The 21,922-nt window shown below is 36.5% G+C and overlaps 2 protein-coding genes across 2 annotated transcripts in view; one reads left to right on the top strand and one right to left on the bottom strand.

Moving 5' to 3' along the window:
- The window catches only part of LOC134798006 (uncharacterized), a 44,665-nt gene extending 28,250 nt beyond the window's left edge, over positions 1-16,415 (bottom strand). Inside the window, exons 1-3 of the mRNA XM_063770340.1 lie at positions 15,672-16,415; positions 13,930-15,128; positions 12,874-13,203 (exon numbers count right to left, since the gene is read on the bottom strand). Coding sequence (XP_063626410.1) covers positions 12,874-13,203; positions 13,930-15,128; positions 15,672-16,302 — 2,160 coding nt within the window. The 5' untranslated portion in view covers positions 16,303-16,415. The remainder of the gene's footprint in view (positions 1-12,873; positions 13,204-13,929; positions 15,129-15,671) is intronic.
- Positions 1-21,922, top strand: part of LOC134798232 (G-protein coupled receptor dmsr-1-like) — a 79,300-nt gene that overhangs the window by 5,706 nt on the left and 51,672 nt on the right. The window lies entirely within an intron of this gene.

Raw genomic sequence — 21,922 nt, 5'->3', positions numbered from 1 at the left:
GATTTCAGCGCATCGAAATAAACTCAAGTCATTCGTCAATTCACGCCCATGTTTACACAACGTCACATTAGACATATTTCGTATCATTTTTAAACTGGTTTCGTGTATTTGCGTAGTTCATGATATAAGAACATTGAATATAATAGTTATTTTCGTTTTGTTATTATTTAATACATCGTGACTTGCGCTAGATAAGCATAACAGAGCTGGGTATGTAGTAAAATGTTTTTTTAAATACAGACTCCATTTTAGAATAAGTACATTGTTATTTTTTTGGGCATTACTGTCTTGCTAACGTCCTCTATTTATATAACGTAACGGAGTATATTATTATACCGAAGTATGGCGCCGAATACATTCCGGCGGATTCTCATTCAGCCGCATTTAATCCGGCTAATCGTTAAACCGTCGCATTTCAAAACGCCCCTGGTTTTGAAAACGGCTAGCCGTAATGTAATACGGCGGATTATACGATCCGACTGCGACATATACATACCTATATACATAAAAACATTGCAAGTTAAATAAAAGCTAGTTTTAGTCCCAAAACTTAGCCAACTTAGAGAATCACCGCGCAACATTTTTACCCAACCGCCTGAGATATGTGGAAAGTAGACCTACTTATAATTGAATAACCGACAAGTTTCCCGTTTCCTTTGACTAAGTTTGCAGCTATACGAGTAGTAGCTAAGTGTATTACTATTAACACGTACAAGATTGTGTTCGCTTTATCTGTATTATTAAATTATTAAATCTGAATTAAAAAAAATGAAACTAAATATATAAAATTAAATACAACTACATACCTACTTAAAAATCTACAATAATTCAAAATATTACCAAAACTAACATTATTATGTTTTTATGTTTATTTTAAGACAAAATTACTCTTATTTAAATTAGGGAGACTATTTACTCCTCAACCTATACTATGAAGTTCACAGCGCGACGAGATTGCGGACTCTAAGTGACGCTGCACCGACTCAATCTATCGGTATAGCCCATGGTTGACTGCCTTATATCAGTCTGCCTTTGTAAATAATAGCATAGTACTAATTGTTCAATAATATTTATAAATAAATAATAAAGCGGTTATAAATGGACCTTATCTCTCATTAATAAGGCACTACAGGCACTGGCATAAAAATCCAATTAGCATCCATTTTGTGTTGTCTGACAACGTGAACAAATATTTGGTAAATTGGCCCCGAATTGCAGTAAGCAACGAAGCGAGGAATTAGAACTGTCGCCGCCATATTTGATTGATTGATCCGATGACAAACGATTTCAACTAATTGAACTTATAAAAAAAAATGTTATATGTACAAGTTACACTTTTATTTCCCTTTTAAATAAAATGTCATAGGTATATATAACTATTTTAATTAACATCGCGTTTGATCATCATTTTTATATCGCAATCACTCGAGTTTAAACACTCTATGTACTTTTCATTTACTTACTTTTTTCACTTCGAATATGAATAGGTAGTTACGAGTATAATCTAGTGAGCTTTGAAGATTTAAAAAGTTATAAGTACTAGGCATCATTAAATAAAAATACCTGATGCTAAGTTCTTATTATGTAGGTATTTATTATATTTTTTTGCTTACAGAGGTCAGACAAGTCCTATTTTACGTTTTGAACTTATAAATAGCAATAGAATAAAAAAGTATAAATAATATTTGGGGGTTCAACAATGGCGATTCTGGCGACGTTGTATGGGGTTTGTAAGTCTTCTTATACAATAAAATACTAATACAAATACTGTTTATTGTACACCTCAATAAAAGAAAACAGAAATAAAAGTAGAAGTAAACAACAGGCGGTCTTATATTCACTATCCTGATTTGATATTTACTAGTCTGGTTGTATTTACACGAGTGTTATCAAATATTAACACAAATCACACAACCTTTCTAGCTACGCCTAATGGTAAAAGTCAAACCAATAAACCTGAACCTATCATCGTGTTACGAAGTCGGAGTGATTAATAGGAACATGAATATTGATTTGCTTTTAATTAAATAATGTGAAGAAATGTAGCACCAGGGCTCCCAAAAGAAAGTAGGTACTATCTTTATATTTCAAGTGTGCCTTAATTACCTGTACAATAAACACCCGATATTAAAAGTTCGTTTATATAATTATTTTTTCTCAAACATGCAATGAAATATTGATGTTAAGTTCCTTATAATAGGCTGCGAAGTATGACGTTTCAGGTGCGGCTAGGACAAAAGGTCGTTAATGGAATTTCATACACATCTTGCAGGCCTAGGCCGGCAAAGTCCTCTTTTTTAATTTTCATTTCACAGATATTTGTGACACAGCATCGTGGCATTCATCCATTAAAAAAAACTAGAGGCAGTATTTGCTTTATGGTTCGTAATGATACTCTGCCACTACGCCTATAAAAAAAAAACAAAAAACAATGTTTGCTATAATTTGCAGTTTTATTTGTATAAAATCAACATGAACTTAATAAATAATACATTCTATAATTTTATAATTTTAAATTATAAATTTAACTACACAAATAAAAACATTTAAAATATTTCATCTAAACGTTAGCGGTAAAAAGGTCTACTCAAACACGCGTAGTTATATTTTTTAAATTGTTATGGAGGTAAAGTTGAAAAATATTCATTCTGTTTTATTGGATTTATGGTGCGTTGTTGATTTTTTGACTTTAATATGAGTTTCGACGAAATAATGAAATTAATATTAATTGTAATCGTAGGTGTTGGAATTGGCAGCGTAAGCAGAATTGATTTTAATAACTTGCTGCCTCTACCGCCAAGTCAAAGACGACGAAGTACGAGTATGTATATATATGGTTGCTTATGGCAATTTTATTATTTGAGAAACTAAGAAAAATGGCTTACAGTTTATTAGAAACAGTTTTGTGGCCTATTTTAAATGAATGTAACTACAAATTCGTCAACACTGTGGAAATTATACTTATTTACTCCATGCATAAAGCAACGATGTATGTGAAACATGATATCAACATCAAAGACTATGTAAACTTATGTGACGAAAACGACAGTCAGACGGATACAAGGCGAAAAAATCAAAGATACTTACATGAAAATATACGGGTAGTAAAAATACACGACTCGTGTAAAACATACGCGTGATAATGATATAGGTACGTGTTGGTTATATTTTGGGTGTAGTTTACTTTTAGTTTTTTCTATAAATAAAACTTGGGTTTCGTGGATTTTTTATTTTATTTATTTCATTGCATGTTTGAGAAAAGCACTATACATACCTCGGCGGGAAATGGGGTTGCCCGCGCTCAGACCTATCCGGCCTCGCTTCGCTCGGCCGTCTATATGTCTTCGGCCGGCAACCCCTTTCGTCCCGGCCTCTGTAGTAATGTACTATTTTCGTTAAGGATAACCTACGCTTGAACAATTTGAAATTACTTTACATGTACGAACAAATACGAGCGAAATGCACGCGCGTATAAAAACAATCTGACATCATTTAGTTAGGTAGAATTTTGACATCAAAATGTAGTTTTAAATTGGCTTCCAGTTTTCATTATTTGTTTTTATGGAGTATTTAAAAAAGACATAAATAAATACGTTTTCTCCAATATGCTTTCACATGCACGTTATTGTAGAAAAGATAGAAAGATAGAAAGGGAAGTTTTTCATTATGGCCAAACTAAAAAAAAATGTATTGTTTTAGCGGACAGGAAGATTATTGCTGTATTGTTTTTTCGTAAATCTGTATTGTTTATTATTGCAAAAAGAGGGGTGTTATATGTTTGACGCCAATGTATGTATATCTGTGTGTCTGTCGTCTGTGGCAACGTAGCTCTGGGATGGACCGATATCGATGCGGTTTTGTTTTACGTGCAAGCGAGATTCCTTGCGGTGGTTCTTAGCAGAGCCCGGAATTCTCGTAGCATTTTTGAGCTGTCGTAGGGACTTCTCGTTTATTGACTTCCGATTATACATATGTATATCGATAAATACAGAATACAATATGTAAGATTACGAGTAGAAGTAAACAACTTGCAGTCTTATCGCGAATGAGCGATCTCTTCGAGATAACCTTTGGATACCAACTTTTAGGAAATAGAAATTAAAATAATAATATTTTATTGTTTCTTATAAATAATTTGTGGACTGCTTATGCCTTATAAACATTTTTCGAAAGAAATTGCAACGAGAATTGCTATCAAGCCTATAATGATATCATATAAAAGTTGGTATCCAAAGGTTATTTCGAAGAGACCGCTCATTCGTGATAAGACTGCATGTTGTTTACTTCTACTCGTAATCATATTTTTCATATTGTATTCTGTATTTATCGATATAGGTACATATGTATAATCGGGAGTCGATAAACGAGAAGTCCCTATGACCGCTCAAAAAGGCTACGAGAATTCCGGGCTCTGGTTCTTAGCTATGTTTGATAGAAATCGATCCAGCATTTTTGGCATAAAATGGAATTTTTGTTGTATAGCGCTGGATTTTTAATTTAATAGTTATTAACGGACTTTGCTTCGCATTATCCGACAAAATCGAATCTCATCCACGAATTGCCATTTCTCGGCTCCTGCAATAATGCAGGTAAGTACTTACTATTTGTGTATGACCCATAATTATTAATTTAACTAATGTTCATTGTAAATTTGGTAAGGGACAGGAGATAAACACACGAATCACGAATGATCACGAGTTGTAATTTGAAAATACACTGATAAAAAATTTCAACTATCTACCTATAGTTCTCGAGATAAAGTCCGTTCACAGACAGACAGAGAGAGGAGGCTTAGTAATAGCAAAGAGAATAAGTAATAGGGTTCCGTTTGTCACCTTCAGGGCACAGAATGCGACAAAGATAAATTCACATAAAGTGGATAGAGTTACAAACTGTAAATAAGTTCGTAACTGCAAAATATGAAAATCGATATTTCGTTAATCTGCCTCTCTATAGAGATAAATAGATAGTATACCGCTCTTGCATATTCGAAGGATAGAGAAACAGGACATTTTTTCGCGATTTACATATTGTTCTAATGGAACAAAGAGTTCATTACGAGACACAACCATCTTTATCACTTTTTGTTCCACAAACAACTACCTCCCTTCCTTCCTATCTACCTACCTAGTTTATTTTTATACCTTCCTTCCTACCTAAAATTTAAAACGCCCTGTTTTGAAACATTATTTGTTTCGTATAGGTACTCATATTATTTATTAGGAGCTTTTAGGTACACCACCTACGCTATTTACAAAATTAATTACTTATTTAGGGTTTATGTTAAAGGAGAAATACTGAAACTATTACAATTTGATGAACTTTTGACACCTTGTACAGTCGACGTCAAAGATTATATATACATTTTTCGCCTTATTACAAAGGAGTAAAGTGCAAAAGTGTACACATATCTTTGACGTCGACTGTATTAGAAAGTTCTAATAATATCTGCTCACATTTCATAACATAGAAGTTAATTATTTTAGACATGACCGATTTTGATTGTGTCTCGAAGCTCATTTAATACTTCGCTGCACTGTTTTATAACTCGTACTCTACCTAAATAATACCTGTACGTCTACCATCAGTTTTGACATTGACATATACGCTCACGTTTACGTAACTTACGTTCTATGCATCTCGCTCGTACTCGCATTTTAGTGCAAGCGAGATGTACAGAAAGTAAATTACGTAGACGTGAGCGTTATGTCAATGTCAAAACTGGTGGTAGACGTACTGATGAGTTGGACTGGTTGGACTATATGGTTCTATATTTAACTATGAAACACATCCCGCCATTCTAGTTTCGGTCGGGGCTTAATGTCCAATATGGATATAATAAGCTTTTGAATAAGTAGAACAGAGACAAGTAAAGGGTTCACAATCCTTCCTTTCTTATACTCGTATATGTACAATATAACACGACCTTTCGCAATACAAATACTGTTTAAATATTTGGAGTTTAATCCTCATCAAGGTGCTATGAAATTATGTACCTATATTCTGGTATGTTGTGTAAGGGATCTTAATTCTACTTTAGTTATAATGGAGAGAAATTCTATTGTGTGACCCCAAAATTTCTACCTACTTAATTCTATTCTGATTCTATTTAAAGGTACATACATTCAACATATTGTAGATTTACCTACAGGGGAAGGTTGGTAGTAGTAGTAGAAGTAATCACTTTATTGTATACAATACAGGTTATTAGAAGCATCTAATAAAGCATTATGGTTATTACTGTGTTTTTGCTTAAGCTTGCTTTGCTTGCGAATGCTTTGCGAAGCATTCTTGATACCAAGTGTTAGATACTCTTTCAGTCAGTTGTTCGGTCGGAAGCGCATGGCTGGCGACCACTTCTCCATACAAACATAGTTCCGATTTTACTCCCTGGATATTAACATTCTATAAATTTATACATATTTTTGCACAATTAGATACAATACAATACTCTTTATTGCATACCTCACATAGTTCATCATGCCTTACATAGTCATTAGATCTGTATTTACTTGTAAACGATAGATTCTTAGATTTTTCAATTATTATATAAAAATAAGTTGCTAGGAGCTTCCGATAGTTATTTGTTTTACAAGGGGGCAAAGTTGTTGTTTAACCGCTCGTGTTGATATTAATACCCGAGCAAGCGAAAGATGCCAAAATTGAACCACGAGCGTAGCGAGTGGTTCGAAAAACGGAATCTTGAGCGTTGCGAGGGTTTCAAAGCACGAGGGTTAAACAAAATTTGCCCCCGAGGGAAACACAAAATTTTTCACCACACCAACCCAAAGCAAATATTAAATGTAAAATATTCCAAACCAAATCAAACCCAAATGAATGTTATTAAATCAAAATTATCACTTAAAAGTCAATTCTACCAGCAAACATTAGAAAACAACTCAAAATTTGCATTTTATTACTTTGCCTCACATGTGAATAAAATTCAACTTTGCTATCAGTTTTTGAAGTGCAAAGTAAGCCTTTCCGAGCTGGTGTGGTGAAAAAGTATTAATACAGTTGCGAAAAAATAAGTAAAACATTGTTAATCGTACACTAAACAAAAGTGGTAACAGTGACAGCTCGCTTAGACGTCGTCTTTAAGTATATTATATCTATGGGCGTTTGGCAGCTATTCCGTTCCATTCAGACACCTTATTAAGAACGGAATTTTCAATATTCAATATTAAAAAATAAACGTGTTATAATGATGAAGAGGTAAGTATTAAAATATGAAATATGTATATTTTTCATATTCTTACATTAACAGTAGGTTTTTATGCTGATTACGACGTTTAAAGGAAACTAATATTAACACTCATCAATAAGTAGTCGTGAATTGGAACAAGTATAAATTTAAAAAAATTGGAAAAGTAAAAAGCACTAGTTCGACATAACCAACTTTCCGCACGCTAAACAGCTACGTAAAGTAGCACTTTGTGAGCAACTGTATTAAAAAAGTATTTACGATTTTTTTTCGCTCCCTACTCCTATAATAATGAAACAAAAAATCGAAAATCTCAAACGAAAAGGCATTGAATAGCTATGTTAAATATAACTACATAACATTTTATACCTAAAGATATTCTTTAATAATATCAATATCCAGAACGGAAAATGAGGCCTACGTTTGTATGGAGGAGTAGTCGTCTACTTTTCCCTTATGCCGCTAACGAGCGACGAAGATAAGATAACGTACGTGTCATTGTCATGCGTTAGGGTATTATGTAGTCCCTCATGATTCGATCTTCCTTCCGCTGCCAGACATTGGTTTTGTGACAGTGAGAATTCCTTACGTAGTATTTGGTATTTATCTATTCTGTACCAAAGTGTACGGATATTTTTGGTCAGGTGCTACCTGTACTGATGGACTAATGAGTGTTAGTTCAGGTGTAGCCTTGGAATGTTCATTATTTAGGTCAAATGGCAGTGGAACTACCAACGAGGCTCTAAGGCTTGAACAGGTCAAGAAGGCTATTGGGTTAGGAAGGAAGTAGTTTGAAGGGTCGGGTCACGCCAGGTGACGCAACTGCGATAGTTTAAATGTTTACCTACTTAGATAATTTAAGCCCTAATCAATAAAGGGTGCGACCTGCAACAGCGGCTAGTATTTGTTATTAATACCACTTCGGTGGCGAACGTAACGTAAATACCGTAAAATGGGGTGAGTAGAGTTCGCTGGGAGAGTTGGGTTATGAATATGGGGAGAGAAGGAATGAAAGGGGGGTGAGATGGGATTATAAGGCTACTGCTACAAAAATAATGTATTCCAATTTAAAATGGAGTTATAGTAATACTCATAATAAAAAAATCGATCCAACAATCTTCCAAAATCACCTTTGTATGAAAACCCTTCTCACCTCAATTACGGAGGACTACGGGGTGAGGTGTGATTTCCTGTTTATCGTCAAAGTTATGAAATGGAACTACCCAAAATAAAATAAAAACTAAAATACAAACGTCCGGAACACTTATTATATATGCATATGTAAAAATAAAATGTTATCCAGGTTTGAATGTCAGTTTTGCTCCTACTCACCCCATTTTACGGTACTTCATTTTATACCGGAAGGTTTCCCTACGACGGAAAACATTGAATGTTTTTGTTGTCAATACAAAAGGGGCCTGTCATCGCCGTTGAGAAAAGTGTTGACGGGCCCTTGTGTTACATTAAACAATTTTTATTAAAGCTCCCCACAGTTTGGGGACTGTCAGCTATCAGTTGAAAAAAGAACTTGAGATGGGTGTTTGATGTTATCCCCTTCATATTGAAAATATTATTAAATATGATCTGAAAATACTTTAGCTTTTAGTTTTAAAAATTAGTTAGACAGCTTGTAAACACGCTTGTAAACAGAAATAGTACAATGTGCAACGAGAGAGGTAAGTACAATTTTGCAAACGAGGGTGTTAATTCATGACAACCTCAGGCTGGAGTGAGTTAAAGACTCGAGTTTTCAATATTCTTACCTCCGGTATTACACACAATGTTTTTCACATCACCTATTCGAAAAAGCGGCTTTTTCTTCCCTGCTAGGAGGGATCAAAGTGGCATTTTTCTGTTTTAGGAAACAATTTTTTTTCTTTTGTAAGTACATACTATTTTTGTTGGTTAAATAAAATTGTAAAACATAATAATTGCCTCATAGGTGATGTGAAAAGCAGTACCTATCCGTTACATGGTAGCAAAATTATTTCCACCTTGGGCGTTAACACTTGAATCCCTCACTACGCTCAGGATTCAATGTACGCCCTCGCCGTAAATAAATAATTTTGCTCCTTTTTACCTCGCGTTTACCTACGAAGAAAAAAATAATCTTCTACCGTTGCAAAAATAATTATCCTGGCTCTATTAGCATAATTCTTAGCTGAAAACTATAATAATACATACCTATTATACTCGTAAATAAAAAAGTAACGTTGTTTTGGGTATTATCTAATGGCTTTAACGTCAACAAGTGAAGTAACCTTGTCAAAAAGTCAAGGTTACAAGCATACAGCGTATGATAAAGCGGTGTAAATGTAAATGCTCGAAAACGATCATTGTATGTCTGCGGTGCGCCTCTCCGGCGCCTGGCGCTTGTTTAAACCCGGCATCTACAGGCCACAGACTACGTAGACACCGCATTATGAGGCGTTTACAAAGAGCACAAGGTCACCACACATAGGTGCAATTTTACTTGCAAAATGCTGCGGTTCGAGCAATTGAAAATTGAGTTGTGTTCTTCAGTATTTTATACTAGATACTCGTAATATAACAGCCCAGGGAGGTATATCCCTAAAGTTTGATTTTTAAAAAATAAAATAAATAATTATTTATTTATATATTGTACCATCACCCACATTACAGAAGGCATAAGGTTCACCGTTGGACAGTTAAGAGTGTTGCTGTTTGTACCTGTACGGGAGGTACCCTAATAATAGTACCTACATTTCCATGCAAGTGGGGAAAGTATGTTATTATTTACGAGTCCCGAGATGTCTTTTATGAGCCGTAGACGAATAAAAGACACGGGACAAGTAAATCATAACACTTTCACACGTACATTGAACGACGTTTTTTAATACATTTGCGAAAAATCACAATAACACAAATATTGGTAACATGAGCATTGCACTTACAGTTACGAATTTTCCCTTGAACTTGAATGATATTGTATATTCAGCACTATAAACTACGTTCAGCGTTGATTTACATTGCCAAAATTAATCACATTAACTCATTTCATACAAAACCACTCTTACAGTTGCAATTTAAGATAATTATTTTGATACAACTAATAAATTTCAAGTGAAAATAGCGGGCGCCGGTTTTATTTTTTAATTTTAATTTTTTTCTGTTAACGTCAGTCAACGTGGCAATGATAGTTCCATTCAGCCATATTTACTACATTTAACACTTAATATTATTTTGTCTATAAGGTATAATAGGTTATAGTCTTATAAATCGATGAACACCGGTAGCATGCACGAAAAAGTGTCACGTTGTGGACAGATCTCCATGGTAACATTGTGGACAGATCTCCATGGTAACGTTACGGCCAAAGTATGCAATTTTTCATCAATGTTTTCTTATGACGTTATCACGCAAAATTAACGTCCGTAAACCGACTTTACAGACAACCATATTTTTTTTACTAGCTTTCTTTTCCAGTCAAACAGAAATCGGTCCCCCTGCCGCCGCCGCTGCTGTTCAATATTCTCCCTTGTTCACTTTCGTTCCCTTTTTCATTAATTTTGCTGAAAAAGTAGATTAAACCTGCTCCGTGTTGAAGAGAATTTCATCGTATCTGCCCTGACAAGGTTGCGTCACTTTTAATACTTAATACTGTCGATAAATAACTTAAGTAAGCGATGAATATTAATCACCGGACGTAGTCCGTATTATCGGTACTGGAACCGAAGAGAATGGAGATAAGGACTCACGCTAGACCGGGCCGTGCCCGGGCCGCGGCGTCCGACATGTCATTTTTCTCGGTCGATCATCGGTGATCACGTGGTGCTTTTCATAGAAAACGAAGCGCCGGAAGCTGCGGCCCGGCCCCGGCCCGGTCTAGCGTGAGTCATCCTTAAAGGAGAGGATGAGGAACAAGGGCTAGCGTATTTTTAACCGACTTCAATATTTCAATAGTAGATAGGAGGTTCTCAATTCGGTTGTATGTTTTAATTATTATTTCACGACACCAGCTCTTAAAGGCTCTATTTGTAGGTACTTCAAAAACTTCTGAGAATACACTGATTTAACTGAGAATGTTGCATTTTATCCACATGTGAGGCAAAGTAATCTGCATTTCACGAAAGCTTTGGAAGCGAGCGAGCGGCAAAGAGCGGTTTACTCAGGCGCGGATTGTTGTTTTCACAAAACCGTGAGGCGTATTCTGATTGTAACAACAGGATATAAATTTGACCTGAATTTGTTATAAATATGATCTCTCAGTGTCAAAAGTGGCACTTTTGACACCTAAAAGGTTCGCTTGCTAATGCTATCAGAATACGTTTCCGTGAGCCTGTTTCCCAGTCACAAGTTGCAAGACTACTCTGGAAACAATTTAGGAAACTTTATTCTTCTTTTAATTTTTGTCTCCGACCGTAAACTTTTCTAGTTAGGGTATAGCCGGAGAGCTAGCCACGGAAATAGGTATACAATTTATAGAGCAACGAAATCCCTCTAGTTAGTGTGCCATACTATCATTATTAATTCATTCGGGCGCTTGGCAGCTGTTCAGCGGTGGGTGCGGGAGTGGATGGGCAACAAAGGGGTTGTAAAATCAATTGAAGGTGTGCAATTTATAGAGCTCTGTGTTTGGTGTGATATAGTAGCTAATTATGTATTAAATTCAAATATAACAATGCCAGGGGTTTTATTTGTGGGAAAAGTATTAGTGCCAGGTGATGAAAATACACAATCACTTGTGCGCCTGCAGGAAGATCACGAGCAAATTGCACCTGACTCACAATTGCTTTACGCATAGTGTCGTATATGTCTTCTACTTTTTGTACTTTGTCACAGAATAAATAACAGTACTACTCTGTTCAATTACGCCTAGGTAAGTGTTAGGAAAAAGTAGAAGACATATACGACTGTTAATGGGATTATTTTACTTCGATATTTTAAAATTATGTGGACTGTATTCAACGAATTACGAGACGAGACACGAAACGATATACGATACGAACTTAGGACAGGCTAGATCAATTGTGGAAAGCACTCACCTTGCTGAGCTGTAGATGACGGTGCAGCTCTCGGTGGTGGCTGGCGTAGGCTGCTCAGACCCTGGGCTCGTCCAGACTTACCTCGAATCCGAGTTACCTGAACCAGCGTGGACACCGAAACGGAGCAGGAGCAGTACTTCTTTCAACTGATTAGCCGTCCACAAGGATTATACACAATTTACAGATGAAATTGAATCTTTTAGATGAAACGAGACGATAATATTCGAAAATAATAATTAGCGCAGCGAGGCGCGCTCCGACATCTTACATTTGCGATACGAGAAGAAGGAAGTATATATATATATATTTTTTTTAAAGTTTGAACGATAATGTTGCCAGGCGAAATTATTTTAAGACTACAATCCTTAACATTTTCCGCTCACCAAAATACAACGTATTTTCCACAAGTTTGTACTATTATTGTCAACTGAGGATAAGATAGAATCGATATGGCTTAGGGTTTATTTTCCTATTACTATTTTTTTTCTTTAATCTAAAGCTACGATAAAATTAGTACTTATGACTATAAGATAGTGAATTAACACTTTAGTTTTGCAAAGGTAAGGGACACAGTTTAACTATCGGACGTTTAAGTTCGCCCGATTCTGTGCGAACTGTGACAACTCGACAAATTCCGTCACTCCCTGGATGGAGTTGTACTACCCGGCCAATTTTCCACTTCATGGGGCTACATTGCTCATTGACAATAAGCACGAGCGTCCCGACGACAATGTTTTTCTGGCTATCGAACCATTTGTGGCGCTGCTGCAATGTGTGCAGATATTCGACGTGCCACTTACGCCAGAAATCCTGATGGATCTTTTGTAACAATTTCCATCTCTGAAGTGGACCTAATTTCGCATCGACCATGTTGCTTTCAGGCAATATGGTGAGCGGCTCCAAAGTAAGGAAATGTCCGGGGGTCAACACTGACAGGTCGTTTGGGTCTGAGCTGACAGGGGACAAAGGCCGTGAGTTCAGCATCGCCTCAATCTGGGTCAAAATGGTATAAAATTCCTCGAATGTAAGGCGCTGAGAACCCACGACGCGAGCGAGATGTGTCTTTACTGACACCAGCCTCGGCTAACCCCGAGAAATGTGGGCTGCCGGGCGGGTTAAAAACGAAATTTATTTGTTCTGCACGTGAAGCCTTGGCCATGAATTCTTGGAGCATATTGGATGCGCCAATAAAGTTTCTACCCTGATCCGAGATCAACCTAGAGCACCGGCCGCGGCGCGAAATGAAACGGCGCAGAGCTGCGAGATAAGCCTCTGTGGTGAGCTCTGAAGCCAGCTCAAGATGTACTGCTTTGGTGGCAGTGCATACGAAAACACAAATATACGATTTAAATGTGCGTAAACCACGGCCCCGGGCCAAACTTGTGTCAAAGGGACCAGCGTAGTCTACTGCCGCTGACGAAAATGGTTTGATTTGATTAATGCGAAACGATGGTAAATTGCCCATTATTGGCGGAGATGCCACTTTAGGCCGAGCGCGAAAACATTTCATACAAGATGAAATAACCGAATTTATAGCCCTTTTTGCCGATAGAACCCAGAATTCTTGGGCTAATAAATTTTGCAACGTTTGCAATCCAGGGTGCATAAACCGGTGATGGTAATCCTCAATGATCAGCGTAGTCAACCTATGATCACGAGGCAATAACAGTGGATGTTTCACATCGAACGACAGGTCTCTTTAGAAAGGCGACCGCCCACCCTGAGCATTCCACGCTCATCCACAAACGGCGCCAATTTCCGCATGGGTTTCGATAGAGAGTGGGTCGACTTATCTGTCAACAAGCACCGCAATTCTGAGGCGAAGGCTCGCTCCTGGACACGTTTCACGAGAAAATGAAGAACTTTCGTAATTTCTTCAGACGACAGATTCGGATCTGTGATTTTCGACGATGATTTTTGCAAGTTATGCATGAACCGAAAACAATAAGCGAAAATACGCAATATGCGTTGTAAAGACGAGAATCTGCTCAACATGTTGTCAATCAACGATATATTAGAGTCTGTGAACAAACTATAGATTTTTTGCTCGTTCGAAGCAGCTTGATCTGAAAAGATCTCAGATTCCGGCCAAGATTCTTGAGGATTAGACAGCCAAGTAGGCCCCGCCCACCATAGCGTATTCTGGATTAAATCAGCAGGTAACAAACCGCGGGAGCCGCAATCTGCTGGATTATCCGAACCAGAAACGTGGTGCCAATTTTCAGGGGGAACGTTTTCTTGTATATGCGCAACCCTATTAGCCACAAAAGTTTTCCACTTTGATGGACACGAACGAATCCAAGTCAGCGCGACAGTAGAGTCTGACCAAGCGTGGATATCATCAAAGGTGTGAAAATCTTTTACAGCTTCGGTAAACGAGACAATCAAGTCCGACAACAAGACAGCAGCTAACAGCTCGCATCTCGGAATAGAGCATTTACGAAGGGGGGCCACCTTCGTTTTAGCGCAACAAAGACGCACGACAACGGATCCGTCATTTTGAACGACACGACAATAAATGACAGCACAGTAACCCTTCTCCGAGGCGTCACAGTACCCGTGAAGCTGTAACGATACGAAAGATACAACCATTCTACGGGGAATGGACAACGAGCTCATTTCGGCCAATTGCGATTTGAATTTACGCCATTCTTGAGCGATAGCGATAGGAACCTCGCTGTCCCAATCGACACCCGAAACCCATAGAAGTTGAATTAAATATTTTGCGAAAAATACGACAGGCGACAATAGACCCAGAGGATCAAAGATACGAGCGATGTCCGAGAGGATCGATCGCTTCGTACAACGACAATCATTCAAGGAGGTCTTGAATGTGAAAGTATCTTCCTTAGGAAGCCACGACAAACCGAGAATTTTTAACGATAAATCATGGACGTTTTCGAAATTGTGAAGTTGATCTGAATACAGCTCTGAACCAGGCAAGCTGCCTAAGAATTCAGACGATAATATTTCCACCAACTGTTGTCGTAACACTAACGCATCCTCGACTGAGTCTGCACCTGAAACGACGTCGTCGACATACGCATCCCTAGCCAACACTGCAGCACCCTGAGGAGCACGAGACGAAAACTCCTTTGCTAATTTCGATATGCACATGTATAGAGCACAGGACACACCATAGGTCACTGTGAGCAAACGATAATCTTTCACAGGGTCATCAGGTGACGGACGCCACAAAATGCGCTGATAGTCGCAGTCCTGCCAATCGACAAGGAACTGCCGGTACATTTGTTTGATGTCACCGGTGAACACTACTGCATGCCATCGAAAACGAGCCAACAAGTCAAATATGTTATTTTGCAATTTAGGGCCGGCGAGCAGTGTATCATTCAAGGACTTCCCTGAAGAATCTTGGGCGCTGGCGTCAAAAACACAACGAAGAGGAGTAGTGGAGGAGTCAGGGCGCAAAATTCCGTGGTGGGGGATGTAATAAAACTGACCTTCAGACGACAAGGGAGGATCAACTTCCACCATGTGACCGCAACTAAGGTAGTCATCCATGAAATTGACATAAGCTGTCCGAAACTGAGGATTCAATTTGAATTTCCTCTCTAAATTTAAGAGACGCTTGAGAGCTATCTCACGACAATTTGAAAACCTGGGTTTATCCTGAGGATCGACATAAGTTAATGGTACTACCATCCTACCCTCAGGAGTGCGACAATATGAAGTTTCCATTTGGTTTTCACACGACATTTCTGATTTCGACAAAACGATATTTTTGGGAGGATCTACACTTTCCAGTTCCCAGAAGCGCTTGATATTATTGTCTAACGATAGACTCGACACGAGATAGCACCTCTGAGTATCACCTTCTGAACCTTTATGACAACGAGAACGAGAAGTGTTAACGATTATAGGGCACTCACCCATCACCAACCAGCCGAAAACAGTGCGGACAGCTATGGGCTCATCTGCGTTGCCCTTGACAACGCCAGATTGTAGTGCAGCAGCGAAAAGGTTGACGTTAACCAACATGTCTATAGGTCCAGATTTGTGAAAAGACGGATCAGCGAGATCTAAATCCTTCAGATGCCTCCAAGAAGAGACATTCAGTAGTTCTGGTGGCATATCATGACAGATCTTGGGAAGCACGAACGCTTCAAACGAAAATTTGCATGAGGAGTCCCCATTCGAAGGAACTATCTCACAATCGACAATTCCAAAAGTGTCAGTCGACGAAAGACCAATACCGTTCACCGTTGGTGAGTTATTTCTAATTGGTATTCCCAGTTTTTGAGCGCACTTCAATGATACAAAGTTACAAGCAGAAGTATTATCCATCAGCATTCGGATTGGCACAAAATTATTAAATTTATTTTTTATCAGCACGATAGCTGTCGAGAACAAACTTGGTGCATTTGCATTATGCACAGCCAATGCCACTTGGGTCGGCTGAGCTGTTGGTTCCAACTCCTTATCCTTATTGAAATGCAATAATGTATGGTGTCTGTGCTTACAGATGCCACAAGTCACCGATGATTTACAATTTTTAACCGAGTGGGATGGCCTACAACAAAGTATGCAAAGTCTCCTCTCCTTAACCTGAGCAAACCTTTCCAATGGCTGCAGTTCCAAAAATTTAGTACAATTGTCCAATTTGTGTCCCGGTGCGGAACACATGGCACAGTTGCTCACTGGCGGCACAAGGAGAGCAGGCTTAGCCTTATTCGACACTGGCTTACTATACACTGGTTTACTAGGTAATGTTAACGACTTACCAACACTGTTCTCTAATGCTTGGCTCCGCTTTTCAATAAACGAAATTAATTTCTCATAACTAGGAATTTCTGTGTTCGATTCAAGTTGCAACTCAAAAGCTTCCTTACTACTAACATCTAATTTTGACCAAAGTGCATGGAATAACATAAAGTTCCTGTCAGGCAATTGATACTTTGATAAAATTTCTAAGTTTTCCTTAAAGGTTCGACATACTCTAACTAATTCCGATGCAGTCTTGGACTTCGCCGCCTCACAGTTTAATATTTTTTCATAGAATATACTGGCAATAACTCTTTTCTTCTCAAAATGTAATTTTAGTGTGTTATAGGCCATTAAATAATTTTCATCACATAATGGGTAATTTTTAATTAAGTCAAAAGCATGGCCGGTCACACTCGATAACAAATAATGCAACTTTTCTACTGCCGGGATATTTTTACTGTGAATCAGCGAGTCAAAGATCTGGATGAATGACACCCAATTCTCAATTTTCGAATCGAAAGGAACTATATTAATTTTAGGTAATTTAACACTCGAACTTGAACCGCAACTGTCACTTTTATTTACCACATCAGTCTTCATTTCCGCTAAACGTATTTTTATGGATTTTACCATTTGTTCGAACTGTGAAGATATTTCTAATTCACTTGACCTATCACCAGCTGAAATCGCAGAAAGCAATTCAATTTGAAAGGCATGAAATTCACTTTCAAGTTTAATTACATCTTGTAAACAGTAACCTTGCAGATTGGAACTCTTTATATACTCCATCCGCACAAACGCATAATCCCGACCTACACGGCTCTTGTCGAAACTTTCGGACGAACTCGCACCATTTGTCATGTTTATTTTGTAAAATATGTATACTAATTCACTAAAACAACAACAAAACTATTTGATTCGATAACACAGATATGATAAGGTTATGATTTTCAATTGACACTTGTCAAAAAATGACAGCTAAAAGTTGCGTTCAGAAACGTAACTAATTCGACACAAAATTTTAGTTCATGAACTAAACGCTCGATAGTTTAACTAACGGAAAAACACCCAAGCCAAGTGTTTCAATCTTACCCTCCAATGTTTTTATGATTTTACAATGAACAATTTATTGACGAAAATTGGTTTTTAAAGCGAAAATAACCACGGTCACCTTACAAATTATCCGGCTCGAAGGACCAAAAAATGTTAATGGGATTATTTTACTTCGATATTTTAAAATTATGTGGACTGTATTCAACGAATTACGAGACGAGACACGAAACGATATACGATACGAACTTAGGACAGGCTAGATCAATTGTGGAAAGCACTCACCTTGCTGAGCTGTAGATGACGGTGCAGCTCTCGGTGGTGGCTGGCGTAGGCTGCTCAGACCCTGGGCTCGTCCAGACTTACCTCGAATCCGAGTTACCTGAACCAGCGTGGACACCGAAACGGAGCAGGAGCAGTGCTTCTTTCAACTGATTAGCTGTCCACAAGGATTATACACAATTTACAGATGAAATTGAATCTTTTAGATGAAACGAGACGATAATATTCGAAAATAATAATTAGCGCAGCGAGGCGCGCTCCGACATCTTACATTCGCGATACGAGAAGAAGGAAGTATATATATATATATATATTTTTAAAGTTTGAACTATAATGTTGCCAGGCGAAATTATTTTAAGACTACAATCCTTAACAACGACACTATGCGTAAAGCAATTGTGAGTCAGGTGAAATTTGCTCGTGATCTTCCTGCAGGCGCACAAGTGATTGTGTATTTTCATCACCTGGCACTACTTTTCCCCCAAATAAAACGCCTGGCATTGTTATATTTGAATTAAATACATAATTAGCTATATATCACACCAAACACAGAGCTCTATAAATTGCACACCTTCAATTCATTTCACAACCACTTTGTTGCCCATCCACTCCCACACCCACCGCTAAACAGCTGCCAGGCGCCCGGATTAATTAATAATAATAGTATGGCATACTAACTAGAGGGATTTCGTTGCTCTATAAATTGCATACCTATTGCCGTGGCTAGCTCTTAGACCAGTATTGACAGGCTGCAGAGTTGTTGTTTTAAACAAGTTCTTACAAGAAAAACGAAAACAATCGTAGCGCTTGATGGTGGCCAAAAGTGGTAAAGTAGATTTTTAGTAGGCTTTAAGTAGACATAACGACCTCCTAGCCTAGTCGGTAGTGGCCCTGCCTACGAAGCAGGAGGTCCCGGGTTCGAATCCTGGTAACGACATTTATTTGTGTGTTCATCACAAATATTTGTTCCTGAGTTATGGATGTTTTCTAATATGTATATATAAGTATTTGTATATATGTGTATATTATATATATCGTCGTCTAGTACCCATAACACAAGCCTTATTGAGCTTACTGTGGGACTAGGTCGATCTGTGTAAAATTGTACCGCTTTTACATATAAAACGCTCACGCCGCGCTCACGCCCCGCCCGGAAAACGCGCCTGTTTGACGGAACCTTTAGGTTTGCAAGTGATGCCTAATAGTAGAGAGGATATAGCCTTTGGGGTCAAAATAATTCCCACAAAGACGGGGTTTGATGTTTTTAGTTCTTTGTGTGTATCTTTATGACATACTAAAAATATATCAAAATATATTCATGCAAAATGCATTTATTGACATTTGAAATTTGAAAAATCAAAAATAATATTAAAAATCGTGTGTGGTATCAAATAACAGGAAATTACACGCTAAAAAAGATTGTGAGATTGATTTTACAAAATAAAAATAAAAAACAAAAGTAGTGGCTTAAAAACTGATTTTTTTTCAATGTTGAAAGTTATTTTCTACACTGAAAACAAAACTAAACTATTATAGTTTTACACATCAAAATACATTGTGTAAAAGAAAAGAATATTTAATTCATGAATACTTATTTTTAATTATATTATTATAATATGAAAAATATAGGCTCACAGGCTCTATATTTATTTAAAAGTTTTATCAATAAACTGAACGCACTTCAAAGGAGGTGATTGGCAGAATATAAAAAAACAAAAAACGATTGTAGACTAGTCATCCGAATTTGCTCGATCGAATTCTTGGCCGGAAGTGAGATATTTGATATTAAAGGACTCTTTTTTTAGTATGTTGTAAATAATTCTTTAGTATGTTCTAAAACGGTGGCGCTTAGCAAAAATGTTCTTATACATAAGTAATCTGCATAAAATTACCCACAAGAAAGATTCAGTACAATTTTTCGCTAGGATCAATATTCAAAGAGATATTAACGCGGGAAAGTTAATTATAATCACTTCTAAGGTCCCTTTTTTTTAGTTTTTCGTAAATAACTCGTAAACGGTGGCCAATATAAAAAAAATGTTGTTAAATGTTAATAATCTACACAAAATCCTCTATAAAAAAGATTCAGTACACTTTTCGCAGGGATAATTACTTAAAAAGATAATAAAGAGGGAAAGTTAATTATAATAAATTCTAAGGTTCCTTGTTTATACTTTTTCGTTAATAATTTGAAAAGTATGACTCATAGCAAAAAATACTTATACATAAATAATAAACATAAAATTTCCTACAAGAAACATATGGAACACTATTCGATAGGATCAATATTTAAAAAAATAAAGCAGCGAGTAAGTTAATTATAATAAATTTAAAAGTCCCTTTTTAGTTTTTCGTAAATAACTTGTAAACTGTGGCCCATAGCAAAATAGGTCATACTTTACAAATTATTTACGAAAAACTAAAATAAAGTGACCTGTGAATTAATTGTTATGAACTTTCTTCCTTTAATATCGTTTCTAATATTGATCCTAGCGAAAAGTGTTCTACATGTTTCTTGTAGGAAATTTTATGTTTATTATTTATGTACAAGATTTTTTTTGCTACGAGTCATACTTTTCAAATTATTAACGAAAAAATAAAAACAAGGAACCTTAGAATTTATTATAATTAACTTTCCCTCTTTATTATCTTTTTAAATATTAATCCCGGCGAAAAGTGTACTGAATCTTATTTGTAGAGAATTTTGTGTAGATTATTAACATTTAACAACATTTTTTTATATTGGCCAATGTTTACGAGTTATTTACGTAAATCTAAAAAAAAGGGACCTTAGAAGTGATTATAATTAAATTTCCCGCGTTAATATCTCTTTGTATATTGATCCTAGCGAAAAATTGTACTGAATCTTTCTTGTAGGCAATTTTATGCAGATTACTTATGTATAAGAACATTTTTGCTATGCGCCACCGTTTTAGAACATACTAAAGAATTATTTACAACATACTAAAAAAAGAGTCCTTTAATATCAAATATCTCACTTCCGGCCAAGAATTCGATCGAGCAAATTCGGATGACTAGTCTACAATCGTTTTTTGTTTTTTATATTCTGCCAATCACCTCCTTTGAAGTGCGTTCAGTTTATTGATAAAACTTTTAAATAAATATAGAGCCTGTGAGCCTATATTTTTCATATTATAATAATATAATTAAAAATAAGTAAATGAATTAAATATTCTTTTCTTTTACACAATGTATTTTGATGTGTAAAACTATAATAGTTTAGTTTTGTTTTCAGTGTAGAAAATAACTTTCAACATTGAAAAAAATTCAGTTTTTAAGCCACTACTTTTGTTTTTTATTTTTATTTTGTAAAATCAATCTCACAATCTTTTTTAGCGTGTAATTTCCTGTTATTTGATACCACACACGATTTTTAATATTATTTTTGATTTTTCAAATTTCAAATGTCAATAAATGCGTTTTGCATGAATATATTTTGATATATTTTTAGTATGTCATAAAGATACACACAAAGAACTAAAAACATCAAACCCCGTCTTTGTGGGAATTATTTTGACCCTCACCTACAAGTTTTCATACAACTCCTCTACTATAAATTATACAGTAACAGGAATTTGTATTTTCATGTCCGTGTAATAAATAATTTCAATTTATGGAACTATAAAGATCATTC

This window comes from Cydia splendana, chromosome 16, assembly GCF_910591565.1.
Source record: "Cydia splendana chromosome 16, ilCydSple1.2, whole genome shotgun sequence".
Lineage (NCBI taxonomy): Eukaryota > Metazoa > Arthropoda > Insecta > Lepidoptera > Tortricidae > Cydia > Cydia splendana.
Note: the sequence above shows the minus strand (reverse complement) of the source record. Positions and strands in the feature narration are given on the sequence as shown.